Source organism: Hemicordylus capensis, chromosome 5 (assembly GCF_027244095.1).
Source record: "Hemicordylus capensis ecotype Gifberg chromosome 5, rHemCap1.1.pri, whole genome shotgun sequence".
Taxonomy (NCBI): domain Eukaryota; kingdom Metazoa; phylum Chordata; class Lepidosauria; order Squamata; family Cordylidae; genus Hemicordylus; species Hemicordylus capensis.
Window position 1 is genome coordinate 185,708,544 of NC_069661.1, and position 20,779 is coordinate 185,729,322.

Sequence of the window (20,779 nt, forward strand, 5' to 3'; positions counted from 1 at the left end):
CCAATGGGCTCACAATCTAAAAAGAAACGTAAGATAGACAACAGCAACAGTCACTGGAGTTACTGTGCTGGGGGTGGATAGGCTAGTTACTCTCCCCCTGCTAAATAAAAGAGAATCACCATGTGAAAAGGCACCTCTTTGCCCATTTAGCAGGGGTCAAAGCTATATTATAATTCCAGTCTCAAGGTTCCTCCAACCCTCAGGAGTGACTTTTTAGAAAGCACAAGGAGGGGGCTACAGTGGCAGGAGTGAACAGCTAAGATCCCTTATGCAAATTTAATTCCACTTGTCCAAGTCTGGATCTAACTCATTGATTTAACACCCAATATAATACTGGTTTAATTGGGGGGTGGAGAAGTATATTCTAATGCGTTCAATGTTTTTAGACTCTTTCCTACACAGCAGAATTACAATCTGGCTTTACATCTTCAACAGGTATTTCTATGTTGGTACAATGTAGTGATACAGAATAAGTAAATACACATGAAAACAGGCTTATGAAATTGAGTAGAGATAAGTATGTTACTGCACCCCCAAAGATGGACCCACAGAAAAGCTAAATATATAGCTTTTATATCTCAGCTGATTTAGAAAGATATAACACATCTAAACATTTTAAATTTCATTAAGGTCAACTTGTACTTGTTTTCACTAGTACAGTAATTACTGTGGAATGGCACAAGTCCATTGGGGGAGTGAGTGAGTGAGTGTGTGTGTGTGTGTGTGTGTGTGTGTGTGTGTGTGTGATTATGTTATCATCCCCTTACTACTATGTTTATCAAAGATGATAGAAGGAATTCACTTTTAACTTGAGAACTTTGCAAAATTTCTAAGTATAGATGAGATGAAGCTGAGGATTTAGTACTTAGATGAAATTTTGTTTTGGGTCATTTTAACAGTATTGATCTGTTCATGTGCTTACATAAGTATTTCTATATGAGCATCAATCAAGAGCTTACTTTTTACTTTTGACATTTAACCATTTTAAGATTGTGTATCTGTGTCTGTGTTAGGACTGAGCCACAGGTGGGGGCAAGGTCAGAATGGTCCAGCAGACAATTGGGAATTAAGAGGCAGGAGAGAAGTCAATAGTCATAGTCAAAGCCAGGAATGAGAACTGACTGGGCTGACTTGGGCCTCAAGGCTCAAAAAAGAGTATTTAAATTGTGCAGAGAGGAGTGATTTAGATGAACCAGCCCCATGCAATTATAGGAAGGGTAGTGGCACGTGCACACTTATCCTCCCCATCATATGTGGGAAGGGTCAGCAGACAGTATTGTCCAACCAGTCCTTCTTTTTCCATTAAAAGAAGAAGCACAACCACCAAGATCTCTCTGTCTCTCGCATACACACACTGGCGTGTTTTACCTGGGCTGAGGCTCTGCATGGCCCGCTCGCCCCCACCCCTTCCAACAATTATATACAACAGAACAACACACCAAGAGTGGGGAGTGGGATGTACATGGCCATCTCACCCATTGCTCATGCTACCCATTACATGATGTGTGGGGCAGGCAAACTGAGACTGTTTTACCCAAACCAGCCTGAAATAATATAATGAACGAACCAGTACACTATTTCTACACATTTAAGTAAATCAGAGCTGCACAACTTCAGCTCTCCTGCAGATATTGGACTACAACTCCCATCATCCCTATTAGCCACTGTGGCTGGGAATGATGGAAGGTGTAGTCCAACAACAGCTGGAGAGCTGAAGTTGTGTAGCCCTGATGTAGATGGTGTAATAATGTATTGTTTTAATATGTCTTTTAAACAACAAGTTCCTGCAATTCTTGCAGTAGTAGTAGTAATTTAAAAAACCCTAGTAGGAAGAATCAAGAGTAAATGAAATGGAGAAATCTTACTTTGATGGAATTATCCATCCCACCATGCCAGGCCACATATGACCCATTTTGTGTGTGAAACATCCCTGTATGATATCTCCTAAGTGCCATGATATCTCTGTCTCTTAATAGCCTTACCCTGCATCTTCTGTTGTAGTACTTATTAACTACTTCCCTGTAGGCTGAAATACTGCCTCATAATGAACAGAATACATTAAACAAAAAAAACCCTTCTATGCAGCCACATGGTGTGCCAGTTTGTTCATTACATTATTAAGAAAACGTGTCTTGCATTCCAAAATGTACTCCTTGTAGAGTAATTCTTGTAACAGCAGGATTTCCTGCATTATCATGAATCACACAAATTCTGTCTTTCATACTTTTCAGAGGGATTAATAATCATGCTGTTTCAACCTTGCAAAAATGAGTTTTAAAATATCTTCTACCCCAGAAAGTTAATACCTGCCTGATTATATCTCCTGTCCTCTGCACAGGCACATCCCCTGGTTTGTTCCACAGCAGAGCTTAGAGCTTAGCATCAAGCTGTATGCATAAAAATTAGCAGCTTTTAAGGCCAGTTCATATGACCATATTTTATGTGGTTGAATGTTGCTGTTTTTTCTTGACCAGATGGCATTATGCTTATGGCAAAGTGTTGAACATTCCCTCAGTTTACAAGCATAAATGTTATGCAACAATATGAGGACCATCCTTTATGAGCACAAATATTTGTTGGTTTTAAATGGTGGTGTGCTTTTTTTGGTTTGTTTTTGGTTTTTGATTGTTTGTTTTGTATTTTACTTGTGCACTGCCCAGAGCCTTTAGATGGGGCAGTATTATTTTATTTTATTTATTATTTTATTTAATATACCCCACCCCTCCAGTACATCACTGCTCGGGGTAGCTCACAACATTTATAAAACAGTTACAATATAAAATAGTTACAGTATAAAAATGTAATAAATATAAATGAAATAGCAACTTTGCACTCTAATGCAAGTCATTGAACTATGAGTAGAACTGAGTGTTATGACAACCAGAGCTGTCACAAGCTGAGGATAGATTTCTCCTTTAAATTGCTGCTTCGTTAAACTGAAACTAAAAAGCTTTTGCAGAAATGTCAGTTTACGAAAGAGTTAAAGCATGCTTGAAATGTCCAGTCACTGTTAAACACAATTATGGAAAGGTTATTTGAGTAATATTTGAACTACTGATTTGGTAAGCTAGCACACATTGACTGACAGGTGAGTTTTATGCATGTGTGATTGTACACTTCTGTGCTTCAGTTGGAGCCTACAAGCCCTGCTGCTGAGAAACCTCCATTAATTTCAGTGAGACTTGTGCAAAGCTGCCCAGCAATGCCCATTGAAATGCAAAGAGGATGTGCAGCAGCAGCATTGGACTAGTTGTACACAGGTTGTTTATATTGCTTCATAAGCAATTACACATTCTTATGTGCCATTAATTTAAATATTTACTTTCCTAACTGCAGCTACATCTTATAACTATGCATCTTTAAACTCTATGGCTTTTGGCAATGTGCCGTCCAGTCCTGGCAACTCTCTTTCTTTCTTTAAACTTTGAATAGCTCATTAAAATATGCAAGCACCAACTGGGAAGACTGCTTGGAATTTTGTTTCACTTAAACTGCAGCATGAAAACTCTTTGCTCATATAAGAGAAAGGCTTTGGAACAGCAGCTTCGTACTGGTTTTGCTTTCTGAATATTTTAAAAGTCGCTGTAGAAATGGAAAACAATCCCCCTGAGCATGAAAGCATAAAACTTGTGAAATAAATATGGAAGTTGCAGTTAAAATACTTGAATGAAGATGAGCTGGACAGCATATGTGATCTATAGGGAAATCATTTTTATTTCAAATTCCTTTCCGTTTTCAAATTCCTGTTCTCTTCCCTGTTGATCTCCTCTAGGTCATAGAGCAGAATTCATGACTACAAGGTAAGACACTGAGAGCTTTTACATGGTTTGCCCTGAAGGAATCTACAATGATAATACAATTCACAAACTGGGGCGGGAGGGGGATGGGATGCTATCTGTGATTGTTCCATAAAATTTCCAAGAATATTTATTTTTATTGTTCAATTTTCATACCACCATCTGTGCAGCAGGCTACTTCTGCAGCAGGCTATACTGTGGCAATGGCAGGTGTCCCTCACTGCCCAAACAGAGAAGACAGCCTCTTGAGCTCAGGTCAGCTTTGAGTGCAGACTTGGAATGCACTCTGGTACAGCTGAAGCTAGGTTGCAGCTGGGAGAAGCTGTGCCCTTGGGTGAGGTCTTGCTGAGGGGGACATACTTGGTACCCTCAAAAAATGGCATCAAAAGTCTACATATCAGACCATGTCTTGGGACTGGGAGATGTCAGCTACATAAGGCTTCCTGGAATCTGCAATTATTGTTGATGTTTCAATGGTTGGTTATATTTTATATTAGGCAGGATCCAGACTAAGTTAGTCAGGATTAGGTCCCACTGAAATTAATGGGACTTAGTCATGATAAACCTCTCTCATTTATTTCAGTGGTGCTTAGTGAAGGACTAACTTAGTCTGGATCCTGTCCATTGTTCTGTTTATATTGCTTTATTCAGTATTGTAAGCTACCACACATGGGGATTTTGTCTAGAGAGATGGGATATAAATTAATAAAAGTGCATGCTTGACGTGGGCAGACCTCCCAGTGTAGCATCCATATGGGGGTTCCCACCCAAAACTGTGTGTGGATGGAGAGAGGTACCAAAGTGCTGCAGCCAGATGCTGTAAGGCACCTCAGCAAAGCACAAATTCTGTCAAATCCCACACTTCTTCCTCCCTATTATTATTCCATATGTAAAGGCAGCTGTTGAAATGGCCAAGAAGCTTAATTTCTGCCCCCCACATTCAAAATTTCTCCAGCTAACAAGAGTTCTTGAGTTGTAAAAAGAGGTACAAATGAACTATTTTTGTGGATATATACTGTCATATACCAGTTACCATATTTCAAAATATCAACTTATACAATATTTTCTATGCTTTTCATAAGACTTGTTATACTGTATATGGTAGGTATTGCGTATTAAAATTGTACCATTTTGGACAGGAATGTCAGAATATATTGAGGAACTGACTCCTATTTTAATATTAACTAGCTGATCCAGAGCAGAGCATCTGCGCCCCTAGTTCTCCCTGTCTCCCTCCCTCCATCTTCATTTCATCTTCAGCCCCAGTCCATTCTCTCCCCGCCTTCAGCCCCAGCCTGTTCCCTCCTCCCAGTCCACTTTCTCTCACCGCCCTCCAGTGGCGCTTTCCCTCACTGCCCGCCCACCGACGGTTTCTTTCACTGCCTGCTGGCCAGCCAGGCCATCTCTTTCACTCCCCGCTCACTGGCCAGTGCCCGTCCCCACCACTATCCAGCAGCTGCTCACAAACTCTTGCGAGAGCTGCTACACATGGAATTAGAGATTGGTATGCCTAAGAAAAATACGTGTGTGTGTGTGTGTGTGTGTGTGTGTGTGTGAATACATGGTGGTAAAATCCCTTGTTTTGCTATTTTTGTTGTCCCTTACACATTAATAATTTTATTGTTGTTAGCCACATCATCTCACTTTTTCTTCAAGAAGCTCGGGCTAATGTACATTGATCTTTTCCCTCACCTCAGTTTATTATTTTGTTTTATTTTATTTTCTCAGCCTTGTGAGGTAGGTTAGGCTGACAGATGGTTACAGTTCCGTCCCTTAGACTTTAAGATCATTTACCTAAGTACAGGAAGTCCACAGCTAAATCAGAGTATAAGGCTAAATTGTTTAGTGATGATATGGAAATAATCCTCAAGGTACTGCACTAGATGTGTGTGGCTGATCACAGTTCTTGTTATAAGGTTACATCTTTTGTTCAAAACTGAGGCTGATCATTATGTTCAGGTCCATCCTGTGAATCTTCCTTCCTAGCTGATCAATACAATGCTTGTTGAAGTCAGGAGGAAAGAAGAATACAGTAAGCACACCATAACTAAGAAATAATTGAATTCAGAGGATGGCTGGTATAAAGAGTTGTCTTTCAATGAGCATTTTCAGATAGTTAGAAAAAGATAGATCTGCAACATTTTCCAGTCCCAATTTTAGTTAAAAGAATTCAGAGGTCATTCTAAATTAATATTACACTACACTGTTTCCAAAAATCGAGCACTGGTCTTATTTTCCATTACTTTAATAATTCATTATTCCATGTTCATTTTGAAAAGTCTATTCTATATTCTCTGACTGCTGAATTTACAGTCTTCATCCTTTTTTTCTCAATTTTATTTTTAAAAACACTTATAGCCGTGGACGAAGGAACTCCCACACTAGACATCAGGTATGATGCTGGTGAAATGAAAGTGCTACATTCATTTTGTCTGGTTTCCAGTCTCTCTTGATTGTTGGAACTAAGATCAAAGTTGGATCAAAGATCAAAATGGAACTAAGATCAAAGTTCTTATGATACTGAAAAGCCACTTACCAAGGTTCCATCAAAATCTAGCATAAAGAGTATGATTGGAAGAAAGAAACTTAACTTAGGACTACGCAGCTGCAAACTGGCTCAGTTTCAGTTGTTCGCATTGAATTCTATGGGACACAGTCAATAGGCCTCAGTATTGGATACAATTTAAAAAGTGAGTTGAAATAAACCTGCTCCTAGAGAGGAGAGCTGGTCTTGTGGTAGCAAGCATGACTTATCCCCTTAGCTAAGCAGGGTCTACCCTGGTTGCATATGAATGGGAGACTACATGTGTGAGTATGTTATTCCCCTTAGGGGATGGAGCCGCTCTGGGAAGAGCATCTGCATGCCGAAGGTTCCAAGTTCCCTCCCTGGAATCTCCAAGATAGGGCTGAGAACGATTCCTGCCTGCAACCTTGGAGAAGCCGCTGCCAGTCTGTGAAGACAATACTGAGCTAGATAGACCAATGGTTTGGCTCAGTATATGGCAGCTTCCTATGTAAGTAGTTAGCTCCCACTGCAGTAGTATCCTAAAGTGCACACCTTTTACTTTCTCACATATGAGTGAATGGCTGTCATTCACTCCTATAAGGAATAAAGAAGTATTGTACTTGGGGGCACAAAACCTGCCCCTCACCCCAAAATTGAATAGCTCAGTTTCCACTTGTAATGTGCAAGTGAGTGTGTACAGAAATAAACACCCCTTTGCACAATACATGTATCCCTATCTTGGGTCCTTTCAAGATGCATGCATTCTCTCCATAACCACCCACTCATCATGACAGGCATTTGACTAGTTTCTAATTTACCGGAGCTAAAGTTATTCTGGCCTCCTTGCATTAAAGTCCCAGTCCAAGCATTGTAGCATAAGAACATAAGAAAAGCTCTGCTAGATGAGGTCAAGGCCCATCCAGTCCAACATCCTGTCTCTCTCAGCAGCCAACCAGGTGCACTTGGGAAGCCCACAAGCAAACATTATGAGATCATTGGCATAAACACCTTTAAGAAGGAAAGACAGAAAATGATTGATTTTGCTGATTGCATCAAATGACAGAAGACAGGGCTGGCGCCAGAAAGACTTCATGTGGAAAGCATAGTGGTGGCAGGACTGTAGTAGTCACAAATAACTCTTTGCTGCTAGTAAATGAGGTCCAAATTATATATTACAGGCAGTTCCATGGTTGCGCTTCATGACATTTTTGTTTTTAACAAAAAAAAAAAATGACTATGGGAAGCTAAAATTGGGAGTAAAGTGGACAGCCAGTGGGGGAGGAGCCACTTAACCCTTTCCCTTCTTGCCATGAGTCCACTCGAAATTGCCCCACCCCAATGCTTTTCTCCCTGTGGAAAAGTTAGGGGGAATCATCTGTGCGAAAATTATCCTTGTAAATAGCAAATGTATTATTTCAATCCATGTCATGAAAAGTGTTCATGGTAACCCTGGGAACTGATTCTTGCGTGCATTTATTGACTCATAATGTTGCCAAAAATATATATAGTAACTCTTATTATTGGCATTGATTTAGATAAATATGATAAGTTATCAGGCGAAATCAAATCATCTCATGTTATAGAAATGCATGAATAAAAATAATTCATTTTAATCTCTGAATTTCTTTCTGCAACCAGTTACCATATTAAACTGCTTTACATTCCTTGCAGATTATAACTTTGAGTGTGACTTATATATTTTAACTAGATTTATGTTTTATTTTGAGAATAATCTTTTTTTAATTTTGGAAGAACATAGTGTTCCTCTTAGCCTACCCCCCAAATAGCCGGTAGAAGTGCTTTTATCACTGAAAGGAGAGATCTGGAGTAGATAGACTCATTGACCAAAGCAGCTGCTCTGCTTTTAGCTGTCTTGACATAAGCCATAGAAATTCAGCATTGTATTGTATTGAATGATGTTTAAGAAATGATATTTTAAAATGAGGGAAACCAATGGTCTAAGGATAAAATCAATACAAGGAATAAGTAAACACCTTACAATCTGATACATGGTCAGAAAAAATGCTGACAGGACTTTGCAGATGCCATAACGAGACGAACTACATCACTATTAGCAAGTATATAGTTGACAGATTTGGTTATATCTAATAGTTGTCCTCAGTAAATATATACAGTATATGTGCTATGAGGCTGTGCGTTACTTTTGCTCCCTGTTTATTTATTTATGCATGCATGCATTATTTTTGCTAATTCAGTTTGGAAAGAATTTTTTAGGTAAAGATTTGATGATCAAATTGCATTACTGGTACAAGTATTATTCTACTAGTGAGACTTGTGTTTACAGATCATTAAGGGTTTGAGGTTGTGAGTATACTGGCTAACATGATGCATAGCATTATGGAGATGTAAGACTACACTTGGGGCTGCTGTGGAGTCAGAAGGCAGCCCTAACGCCGTTAAGAGAATTGGCAGTTGCACTAGCAGCCCTTCCCCAACTTCCTCCATTGTTGTAAATGTGGGAAACTGTTGAAGTGTTTCTAGCACAACCACCCATTCTTAACAGCATCAGGGCTACTTCCAACTCTGCAGCAGATCAGGGCACAGTGTTATATCTTTGAAACTCTGTGCATCATCTCAGCTACTGAAGTCCCCTTAATGATAATTCATTACTATTTGCAGAGGTAACTTCTCTTTTATTACCAGTAGTATATTCCGGGTGATTTTTTTTCCTCCCCCAGGACTCAGGACAAATAATTCCCCTCATAGTAGAAAGCTGTATCCGATTTATCAACTTGTATGGTGAGTTCCAGAATGCCATTTGACTTAATCCTGGTTTTTTTAAATTAAGAATATTGTGCATAGTTATAATATGCTTTCCAAAGCAGCGGGCAGGAAAGAAGCAAAGTCCACACCAGTGTTCTCTCTAATTTTTTTCATCTGTGTGTGGAATGAGTTTTGTTCTGGGCAGCAATATCAAGGCAGTGTGTGCATACGTGCATTCAGAGTGCAGCCTTCCTGGTTCAACCTGAGCGAGATCTAAATTTATCTGAGCAGACATCAAAAAACTTGTGAGTGCACACACATGCGCACGCATTAGAGGGAACACTGGTCCACACCTATCCTCTTCACTGTGGACTGAGAGGCATGAGGAGGACATGTTAGATCCAAATCCAATTGAGGGCCAGCCAGACATACCAACTTCCCAGGGCAATTGAGGGCAACTCAGAGACTCAACCATTTGAGCCTTTGTGAGGAAAAAGGTAGGAGTAGACACTGCTTGGGTTACTATTGAGGGCACCTCAATGTGCAGTGCCAATCATAGGAGCTCACCCAAGAAGAGCTCTAGGTAGGGTATTGTAGTGCAGTTACCTGATGGGGTGAAATGCAGGGCAATAGAGTGGCAGTGACTGCCACAATCCCAGATCTGAAGATCATATGTGTGCATCTAGAACATAAGAACAGCCCTGCTGGATCAGGCACAAGGCCCATCTAGTCCAGCATCCTGTTTCACACAGTGGCCCACCAGATGCCTCTGGGGAGCCCACAGGCGAGAGGTACGTGCATGCCCTCTCTCCTGCTGTTGCTCCCCTGCAACTGGTATTGAGAGGCATCGTGCCTCTGCGGCAGAACCTATTTATAGATCTAAAAGCAGGACCTATTTATAGTTTTTCCCTTCTGGGGTCTCCTAACAGGAGTTGCAAGAGGCAGGAAAGTTCAAGAACAGAGGAGACACTTGGGAATCTTTATTGCAAGGTCAGGAGGAAATGTGTGAGTGGGGAAGTTGCTATTCAGACTGACTACTGACAAAAGGGTACTAGTATTGTATGCCAAATCTACTTAACTATCTTGAAGCTTGCCCTGATTGCATTCTAGGGTGTGATTACTCATTTTCTCAGGATTTGTGTTTTGTCATAAGACCCTTGTTCATGCCATATGGAAATTCAGCTTCATTACAGATTCAAGGATAAAGGGCAGGTGCTTTGCCTCTCCAGGCTGATTGCAGCCATTCCTGTTGAACAACTTGCTGTTTTGGTCCCAGTGGAGTCCTGCTTTCCTCAGAGCACCAAATGCAACAGTGTAGCTAAGGATCAAGGCTGAAGTCCAAAATGGAGAGGAGACTGTCTCTTAACAGTTGTATTTATACAGTAATGAAGGAGAAGCAATCAGTTGACAGTGGGAAGGCACAGGAGCAGACTGGGGCATGGTCAGCTGAAAAATCTGAAATACAAGATCTTTAAATTGTATTGTATCATGGTAAACTACTTTGATGGTCAATAAGCAGGATATAAATAAAATCAATCAATATTAATTTTTGTCCATAATTATTTCCCTTTAAAATAGATTTTCCCCAAATTTCATTTCACATATTACACTTGCTTTTCAGGTCTTCAACATCAGGGCATTTTCAGAGTATCTGGCTCCCAGGTGGAAGTCAATGATATTAAAAATTCATTTGAGAGAGGTAATTATATTTTGTTCCATACCAGTAACATGAGATCCAACATTTTAGACCTTTTAATAGAGAAATACTTCCATTCTATGAAAGTTAATCATTACTGCATGCAGTGATGTCTTGATAAGAAAGCACCATTTGGGAAGGCCAATTTGGCAGATTGGTATTCAGAACCAAAAGTACAGGAAGAAGCAAGATATCATGCTGTCCAGGATCCTGCATATCTCTCTACAGCTGATGCTGTAATTCCTTTGGGCTGACATGCAGATTACCAGAAAATCAGTATATTAATGGATCCATGTGACTTGTGGTAATTGGATACCCTGAATCAGCACATTAAAAGCCAGGTGGGGTCATGGTACAGATGTTAATGCTCTTCTACATATTACTTTTTGCAACATGAGGATTAATTTGCACATAGTAGCTTTCCAACACATGGGTTTTACTAGACTAGAATGAAATAGTAGCCCAATGAAATATATAGCAAAAGCATATTGTACAGTCCTCCTAGGACTTAGGCAGAACATTCTACCTATTGTGTTAGCTTTCTAGGCACAGGAAGCTTTTGACAAGGTCATCCCCACATGTCTTCTGAAATGATGCAGTCCTAGAACAAGTGTATGATCTGCTTTTTCTGAATATTTGAATTACTTCCTAATTACAGTTAGGAAGACTCATGAAGTTTAAATTTGTGTTCAGGTGGTTCATTGTAATGAGCTGTCAGTAGCACTGGAATAACATAGCAGATATGACATAAAACAGTGGAATTGTGGGATGGCAGCAGTACAGCTCAAACTACATAATACTCAAACTACATAATACTCAAACAGCTCAAACTACATAATACTCAAACTCATAAGGTTGACTCAGCCTTCCATCCTTCCGAGGTCGGTAAAATGAGTACCCAGAATGTTGGGGGCAATATGCTAAATCATTGTAAACCGCTTAGAGAGCTCCGGCTATAGAGCGGTATAGAAATGTAAGTGCTATTGCTATTGCTATTGCTATTGCTATTGCTATTGCTATTGCTAATACTATGCTAAGCATGTGCTCAGAATTGATGTGCTTGTTTTTCTTTCAAGTAGCAGCTTTTGGGGACATGATCTTGATCAGGACAATGGCATGGGAGAAAGAGCTTTAACTCTTTGCCATGATCTCAATCAGCACCCCACCCTGCCCCGTTCCATTGCCCTGCTCCATTGCCAGGAGTTTAAAACGGATGAGGCCAATGAGAGCTTCCCTTCTGGAGCCAATAGCAGCAATGGGACCCCAATCTGGTAGAGGACAGCAGTTAGGGCAAAGGGATAAAGCGCCACAATCAGTAGTCCTGATCCTGGTTAGGCCACCCATGGGGGCTTTTATTAAGTGTGTGTTTTTTGGTTTTTTTTTAAAGCACATCAGCTCCAAACTTAAAGTAACATGTAGCTGTCTTTTGCATTTAGGAAATGTGGGATATATGGTAAATATTGTAAAGAATTGAATAAAAGTTGTTTGGAGCTAAGATTGGAATGTATGGATTATACACAGGAATGGAGCAGGAGCAAATTGGGTCAGAGGCCCTTCTCTGGAGAAATCTGGGGCGTGGTGTATGATTATCCTCCTGCCTATTTCTCATGCCCTTTAAACTTTTGTAAGTGGGCCCATCTCTTCCAATCTAAGTCATACAGCGTTTGGTTGGTGCCTGTGTTTGGGTAAGGGAGGAGAGGTGACATGAAGGCAAAGAGTACTTTGGGATCTAGCTTAGACACAGAGCAGTTGTCAAATGATTATTCATTCATTCCGTTCCACCCAGTTGTGCATCTCAGACATATCCTTAGTATTGACAATGATGGTTTGAAAAGGGGTGGAGAACTATTGAGAGCACTGCCACAACAACAGTTTGATTTTGATGATGACTGGTGTATTCTCTGAGCCTGAATTGACATGACAACCTTTGCTTATTATGATTTCTGAAGAAATGTTTACATTTTTAAAATAGAGACTCTGAAAAACATTAGGAACCTCAACACAAATGTTTAAGTGTATGACCAGGATCAGTATTTGATCCTCTGGGCCCCAGCAATTATCTCAGATTCTGATAAAATGGTGATACTGTAATTATTTTTCTGATAGAAGGAAAACAGCTACACACTTTGGGCCCCTTTGGAATGTGGCTGGCCTCTTATTAATATACAGCCAGACATTTACAGATAATTTCTTATTGAGAATAAATCCATGGAGGAAAGACAGTCCTTTAAAGAAAACAAAATGTGGAGTTTTAAAATTTCAGTTAAGCTTTCTAACACAAGAACACAAAACAACAAACATATTAGAACATGAATTTGTAACAGATGTTTTGGTACAACAAATGTTTTTGTAATGAATGTTTTTGAGAAAAGCCTGCTTATTATTGCTATGTGTTAAATCTTGCTAGCAGCCAGAGGCTTAATAAGTGTTTATACCACTTCGCATATTAACTGGCAACAGTGAATCAGTAATGCTATTCACACAAGCAGCCTAGCCCAGGCTAGGGACATATACTCGTGTGCAGCATCAGGAGCGAGGCCACTCCCAGTGCTGGCCTCCCTCCATACTAGGGATGTGCAAGCCTGCTCAGTTTGAGGGCTCAGCCTCGAATCAAACCAGGCCCAGTTCCCCTCGCGGTCGAGTCGAACCCCCTGGGCTGGCTCGGGCCCGGTTCAGGTGTGCCAAACCCATTAGAATTCTTTTTTTTAAGTTGGACTCACAATTGTCTCCAGTGGCTTTCTCTCCCCGCTGGTCTCCTATGGGCCGTTTCAGCCCTCTGTGAGTGTGGCCATATTTGAGGCTGCCATGCATGCATGCAGGTCATTTGCATATAATGTGTGACGCCCCTGAACCAAGCTCGAACTGGTTTGAATTCAAACCAAACCAGGCTCCAAGTTCAGGGGTGCCCAAACCAAACATGCCCAGTTTGGATTCGAATAGAACCATGCAAACCAGTTTTGAGCACATCCCTACTCCAAACCCTGCTTTTTACCTCAGCTTTTAGCCAAGGTTAATGACACAAGCGCACCCTTAACCCCAGTGCTGTGAATGCTTGGGCTGCCTCTAGCCCGAGTGGATACAGAAATGGGCACCTAGAGTGCTCGTCTCCTGCCGTGCTCATCGCACGGTGCTTTATGGGATTCCTGGAGACTGGGACAAGTTGTCGAGATTCCTAGAGATGTGAACTAAAAGCTGTGTGTGGAAAATTTTCGAGACCTCAAATCTGGGACGAACAGAACACACCGCCTTAGTAGAACATCATTGTCATCATAGAATGACCCCTACACTTTATGCTTGTTCATTTGAAGTAGCAGGCAAATGGGTGATTGCTTCTAATCAGAACAGTTGTTGTTGTTGTTGTTATTTATTCGATTTCTATACCACCCTTCCAAAAATGGCTCAGGGTGGCTTACACAGAGAAATAATAAATAAATAAGATGGATGGATGTCTGTCCCCAAAGGGCTCACAATCTAAAAGAAACATAAGATAGACACCAGCAACAGTCACTGGAGGTACTGTGCTGGGAGTGGATAGGGCCAGTTATTCTCCTCCTGCTAAATAAAGAGAATCACCACAATAAAAGGTGCCTCTTTGCCAAGTTAGCAGGGGTTCTCTTTGAAACATTCTTGCTAAAAGCATATTGTAACAAACCATTTTGCTATCGCTCTTATATGAGATGCATTTTCAAAATTACTTTGCAAAGAAAGATTTCTCTTAAGTTATTAAGCAAATAAAAAAATATTACCTTCATTAAGTGGCGTCTGCAGTGAGGTACTAAAAGTACTTGCTTTAATTGGTTGATTTATCAATTAACTAGCTAAAAACAAAATATTTAACCTCCCAACAACCCTTTAATCTGCTGGCAGCCTTCTTTTAAAAACACATATTTAGTCTTTTAAATCCTGAGCTTTTCCCACTGGGGCTTGGCATTTAGAATCCATTCTTTGTAATCACAATACACAGCAGCACACATGCTCTTGAAATCTCTTTAATTACTTTTTCAGCTCAAAGAAAGATGTGCAGCTTGAAGAAATCTGCATATTTGTTTTGTATGTGACATGACTGAAAATGGCCCTAAAGTCTTATTTAACTAATGTTTAGTTTTCAAACATTTTACTCCAGGGTAGGACAACTTAGTTCAGTGGGACTGCTATGGAATAAATATGTTTAGTCAATAAATTGATTAAATGCATGTAATATTGCATGCCTTTCCCAATATATTCTTTCTGAAGTGAGGACTTAAAGCATTGCTATGCTATATAATTAAGGGGAAGGTTTATTTTAGTCTGCTACATTCGTTTTAATCACAGATTGGGCTTACTAAACCAGTCATTATTTATTTACTACAGTTCAGTGTACTGTATAGTGAAATGCTGTTCAACGAGAATGCCTGTGACTATTTAACTTGATTTATTTTTGCAGGTGAAAATCCTTTGGCAGATGACCAAAGTAACCATGACATTAACTCAGTTGCTGGAGTACTGAAGCTCTATTTTCGAGGGCTGGAGAACCCTGTCTTTCCTAAGGAAAGATTTAATGATCTCATTTCTTGTGTCCGTAAGTTAAATTTGTTTTTATAGTCTCTAAAATTACATTTTCACAAATGTAGTAGTTTGCCAGAAAAGCAGATAATACCAGAGATTTCCAAAATGCAATATATTGGCATCTGCAGTTAAATATATGCATCCAGTGTTCAGATATACTACTCAGTCTGTTCCCTTTGCTGCACATTGTATGTAATGTACACTGTAACTCCTTGTTATCTGTGCAGCAAGCAGAACATCTTACTTGTCTACAGAAGATACTGTGTTTTGCTTGTGTGCAGAAGTTATTTAAATTTCCATATATTATATTTGTTCTCCATGGTATTTTTTGTGTGTCAAGAAAATTACTTTAATTGTACACAAATATATTATATTGTTTTCAGCATTGGATGTAATTCTCTGAACCATTTTTTGATACCATTTTAAAAAAATTGTTTAATATTATGTCAAATAATCTTCTTGACAACACATGAATTTCCAGTTATCTTTTTTCCCCGGTGGATCCAGTAAACAGAATCAAATACCAGCTATAGTATTTTTGAGACTGGTCATTCTTATAATTTAGCGCAGAAACAGCTCCAAGCTACCTTCCATTTCAAGCAAACATGCTTGTGTTTAAACTGATTGAGTGACATTTCCTTCAGCAGGACTGGGACAACTTAAATGCAAGTAATTTGTCTTAACAGGGTTGTGAGTGAGTGAGTGTACCAAGACAGTTGAGAATCTCTTGGTATTATTAAACTAGAGATTAAGGGTCACCAGAATCTCACGTCGTTTGAGTCAGTATGGAAGCAAATTTTTCTCCACCCATCTATACTACACTAAATATGGGAAAGGGCCCTGAAGAGTTTAATTTAACATTTGCTATCAGTCAGAGAAAGAACATGTAAACGATATTGAAATGAAATGTTAGCTAGAATTAAGCTGCATACTTCAAGCAGCCATATTGTCCACACTCACATAGCCAAAAAAAACCCTAAGCTGTCTCCTTGTATGTTGCAGGAATAGAAAATCTCTATGAGAGGGCTCTTCACATTCGTAAACTCCTCTTGACTTTGCCCAGATCAGTCCTTATAGTACTAAGATATCTCTTTGCCTTCCTCAATCAGTAAGTACATTAAACTTTCGTTCAGAACACTTGGTAGTTCATGTAAAATGTGTATTTATCTTTCATTTTAACACAAATAAAATCTTTTAAATTTGCATTTTCAAACAAACTGGAATTTAGGTTTTCCCTTAACTGAGAGATATCACAGTAAGAGGAATTAAAGAAATGGCTTGAACATGGGAGTCTTGGAAGAGTAACACAAAATGCTCATATATTTGCAATTTCACCATGTAATTCTTCAGATAGAATTGTTTTTGGAAACTGGTTTTCATCTTTAGTGGTGATGATGAGATGATGATGAAGAAGATGAATACAATTAAATAAATAAACTTTATTTGTTAGCCGCACCATACATACAATACATACAATAAAAACACATAACACATTAAATCATAACAGACAAAAAATTGAAAATAAAATACAAAATACAATACAAAGCATCATTAAAATTTTATTTTGTTTATTTTAAAATTCATTAAAAATCAGGTAAAATCTGAAAAGCTGAATTTAAAAATCCGAATTTAAAAGGCCTGGGTGAACAAAAAGGTCTTTACCAAAACAAACCCTTTAACTCGTCCTCAACACGCTCTTTTAAGTGGGATACCAATATATTGGTTCTCGTTTCATTTACCACAGAGTAGATGAGATCTGAAAACTGAAAAGTTTGGTATAATTTCTGAGATTGTACGGCCATCCATGAATGAAAACACAAAAACAACAGCCAGTTGTCCTTTCCCCATCTCCCTTGTGATCACTGAATTAAAGACTGTGTAAACAATAACTTGTTTAGTACTTGCACACACTAATCTATTGATAGTCAGGTGTCAAAGCCAAATTTATAGGCTGGAAATACTAACAGGAAACAGGAGCAGAAGTAAATAATAAAAAGAGAAGAAATTGTGGGGACAGGAATGATAGAATCATGTGGGCAGGAATTGAGGCATACATGATGCATGATGCAGTAACCTAGCAGGCCAAATTTCTGTTCCATTTCTCAGGACAGAAAAAATTGCTCACAAAATTTTTGATATGGGATCATGAGATGTTATTGAGTATATAAGTGTATGTGCAACAAGAGATAGCAGGGAGAAAAACTCTCCTGACTATCTTGTTCAGAGATTAAAAACATACTTCAGAGATTTGCCAGGTCAATTCAGATGGAGACTGGAGCAGGCAAAAGACAATGCTCTGTTGACTAAGCAAAGGTAGAAGGCTGGGCTGTTTCAGGCGTGGCTCGTGAACTCTCCTCCGGGGGGGCAGCGGGCAGCTTTTTTAAGGGTAAATGGAGACGGTGCTCCATGCCGCCCAGCAGCCCCTGCGGCGGGGAATCCCCTCTGCCACTCACCTGGTTCCCACGGAGGCGAGCCCCTGCCAGCGGCCAAGTGAGTGGCAGAGGCGATTCCCTGCTGCAGGGGCTGCTGGGTGGCACGGAGCACCGGCTCCGTTTACCCTTAAAGAAGCCACCCGCCACCGCCCCCCCGAGGAGAGTTCACGAGCCGCGCCTGGGCTGTTTCTAACAGGCCTGGTCAATCCAGAAGATTCATTGTGCCTGCCAGGGATGATATTGCACTTCCCTGTTTCCATCTGTGTCCAAAAAGGAGCCTTAACACACACAATCTATGGTGGGTTAGATTATTAGGTTTCTCATTCAAATCCTGGAGCCCATGACACTTTTTCCAAATGTTGGGGAAACTGTAGCTGTTATATTGCACTTTCATGTTCTTTTTTTAAGGCACAGCAGCCTTGCCAGAAAAATATGGTGATCCTAGTTGTTGTTGTTATTTATTCAATTTCTATACCGCCCTTCCAAAAATGGCTCAGGGTGGTTTACACAGAGAAATAATAAATAAATAAGATGGCTCCCTGCCCCCAAAGGGCTCACAATCTAAAAAGTTGTCTGTGACGTTTGTCTCATCCGTTTGTTGCTCCTTCTTTCTTCAACTCCATACCTTCACCACCCATTTGCTTCTCAGTCTTCATTTCTTCTCATTGCCTAGTTATTTCTGCTTCCTTCAACCACACAAGCTTCAGCCACCATCCTTCACATTCACACACACACAACACAAACACCAGTTCTTGTTTTCCCCTGCAGGATACTCCTGTCCTATCTGCACCCTTTTGGGCCTTTGTCTTTTTTTGCTTCCATGCATTTTCTGCCATGAACCTGTTTTCTTCACCTGTTTGCTCCCCACGTTCCTGTATCTCAGTCCACTTTTGTCTCTTCTGTTGGCCACCCTGTCTCTGGGTTTCCTACCTCCCGAGACCACATGTTCTCCCTGCCTTTGCCAGCACAGGTCCTCCTCCAGTGCAGTTTTGATTGACCTCTCCCTTTACTCAGAGGAGATTAGCTGTAAACATTCAGTGCTCTTGGTTTTATTGGCCCAGCAATTAAATTTCATGAACTTTCTAAGGCAGAGACTTTATTATAAAACAAAAGAACAAAATAGCAAATAGCCTGTAGTGATCAGTCACTGACCATCCCCTCCTCTCCCCTAAAGAGTTATTCGGAAGTGAACCCTGTCCTGACTGACAGGCTGGTGAACTCCAAGGATCAGCCAATCAGCACACCAGGTGGGTGGGACCTAGGCAGCCATTGGGAGGAAGAGAAGAGTTTCTTGTTAGAAAGAAAGAGGCTGGGGTTGAGAGCAAAGACGAGTGACCATGGAATATGGCTGCGGAAGGAACTACAGATCCTTGAGAGACAGGATCGCAGGAAGCTTGATTCTCATCAGGTGTTGGGTGATTTTTCAAGGAAAAGTGGATTCAGCATAGGGAACAGTCTGTTAGTCAGATTTTGTGTTATTTATTTATTTATTTAACGTATTTCTATACCACCCAAAACCTTAGTTAAAACAGATAAATGACAAAGAAATTAAAACATTGGTTAAAATAAACGACAGCAAAAAGTTAAAACATTACAACAATTTAAAACCTTAAAACAATATTTTAAAATGAAGTTAACTATTAAAATGCTATTTAATTAAAAGCCTGAGTGAACAAATGAGTCTTTAAAGATTTTTTAAAAATTGTCAGAGATGGGGAAACTCTTATTTCAGCAGGGAGCACATTCCAAAGTATCAGGGCAGCAACTGAGAAGATATAATATTTATTATATATTATATATTATTATATTATATTAAATATAAGAAATACTTATATTTCTTTTGTGAGCTTTGTATATCCCTGATAATGTTCTATGATGGTTTATCTGTAAGCTTTTAAAGCTGCTTTTATATTTTCTTTCATTCCATGATTTTTAAAGTGGAACCATGGTAACCATGATTTTTAAAGTGTGCCGCCCCAATATCATCTGGGTGCTTTTTGGAGTATTCTTGTAACCACTAACCACTGAGTATTTTTACCTGAACTAAAAGCTGAGAAAGCTTCAAATGGAAGCCGTCTGTAGTATTTTGAATAAAGCAGCCCCCTCACCACCACCTTTTTGTTCTTAGCATTTTACAAACCTGTCTGAGTGAATTTTTGGCTCAGGAAAGGGGAGACTGGAAGGGGGTAATACTCTGGTGCAAAACATGTCCTCAGACGTTCAGCAACTACCAGTTTTCTCACCATGTGTAAACTTGCACGTGGAAAGTTTTTGTATACTTTTCCAATAGCAAAAGAAGGAGACAGTTTCCCTTGAATTTCCACCCAAGCCCGGGGAGGATTTAAGCTCTGTCAATAAGTGGGTGGTGGTGGCAGCCTTAGAACCTACCAAGATTACAGGAAAGTTCTGGGAGAAGCCTTTGCTTGGAAAGTGCAGAGGTGATGATTCAGCATTTTTCTTCCCCTCATGTGAGCTTGTTCTGAGACAAAGGCTTGTAATCCGCTGCATAGCCTAGCAAAAAAAAAATGTATGCCCAAAATAACTGCCATAATAATATGTGAACACAGAGCATTTCAAAAGCAATAAAAATGGCAATGCACCAATTCACAGTCGTTTTAGAATAGCTAATACAAAATTGTTAAATCATAAAATTATCCCATACACTATCGGAACATGTTTTAGCCATGAGACTTGCTCAGCAGCTTATATTTAACTATGCAAGTCCAATTACAAAGAACACTTGAAAATCCTTCCTGGCACAGAGAGCAGTCAACTTGCTTCAAAAAGCTCCCATGTAAAACTTCCACTCTGAAGATAAATTCATTCTAATTTCTGTTAAGTGAATGTTGGGACTGCATAAGACCAAGAGAGAGCTGGCAATTCAGCCTGTAGAGAATGGAAGATAAATACTGTTTCGTTCTAGCTGTTCAGCCGTCCTGCATCAAAGATATTATAGCTTGAGCTTGTAAACAATGCACATTCGTATGAGGTATTGATCATTGGCAAATAACTTACTCAGTTGGTTTGCTGGGTGATACCTCTGGTGTTTTTTAAATTAGATTCAGTGTGGGAAGTTAGA

General features: G+C 39.8%; 1 protein-coding gene across 4 annotated transcripts in view; it reads left to right on the forward strand.

Annotated features, from left to right (window-relative positions):
* The window catches only part of SRGAP1 (SLIT-ROBO Rho GTPase activating protein 1), a 187,549-nt gene that overhangs the window by 149,336 nt on the left and 17,434 nt on the right, over window positions 1-20,779 (forward strand). For all 4 annotated transcript variants that reach the window (XM_053252111.1, XM_053252107.1, XM_053252110.1 and 1 more), the window contains 6 exons: window positions 3,773-3,800; window positions 6,156-6,189; window positions 9,003-9,063; window positions 10,649-10,726; window positions 15,147-15,281; window positions 16,271-16,376. In XM_053252111.1, coding sequence (XP_053108086.1) covers window positions 3,773-3,800; window positions 6,156-6,189; window positions 9,003-9,063; window positions 10,649-10,726; window positions 15,147-15,281; window positions 16,271-16,376 — 442 coding nt within the window. The remainder of the gene's footprint in view (window positions 1-3,772; window positions 3,801-6,155; window positions 6,190-9,002; window positions 9,064-10,648; window positions 10,727-15,146; window positions 15,282-16,270; window positions 16,377-20,779) is intronic.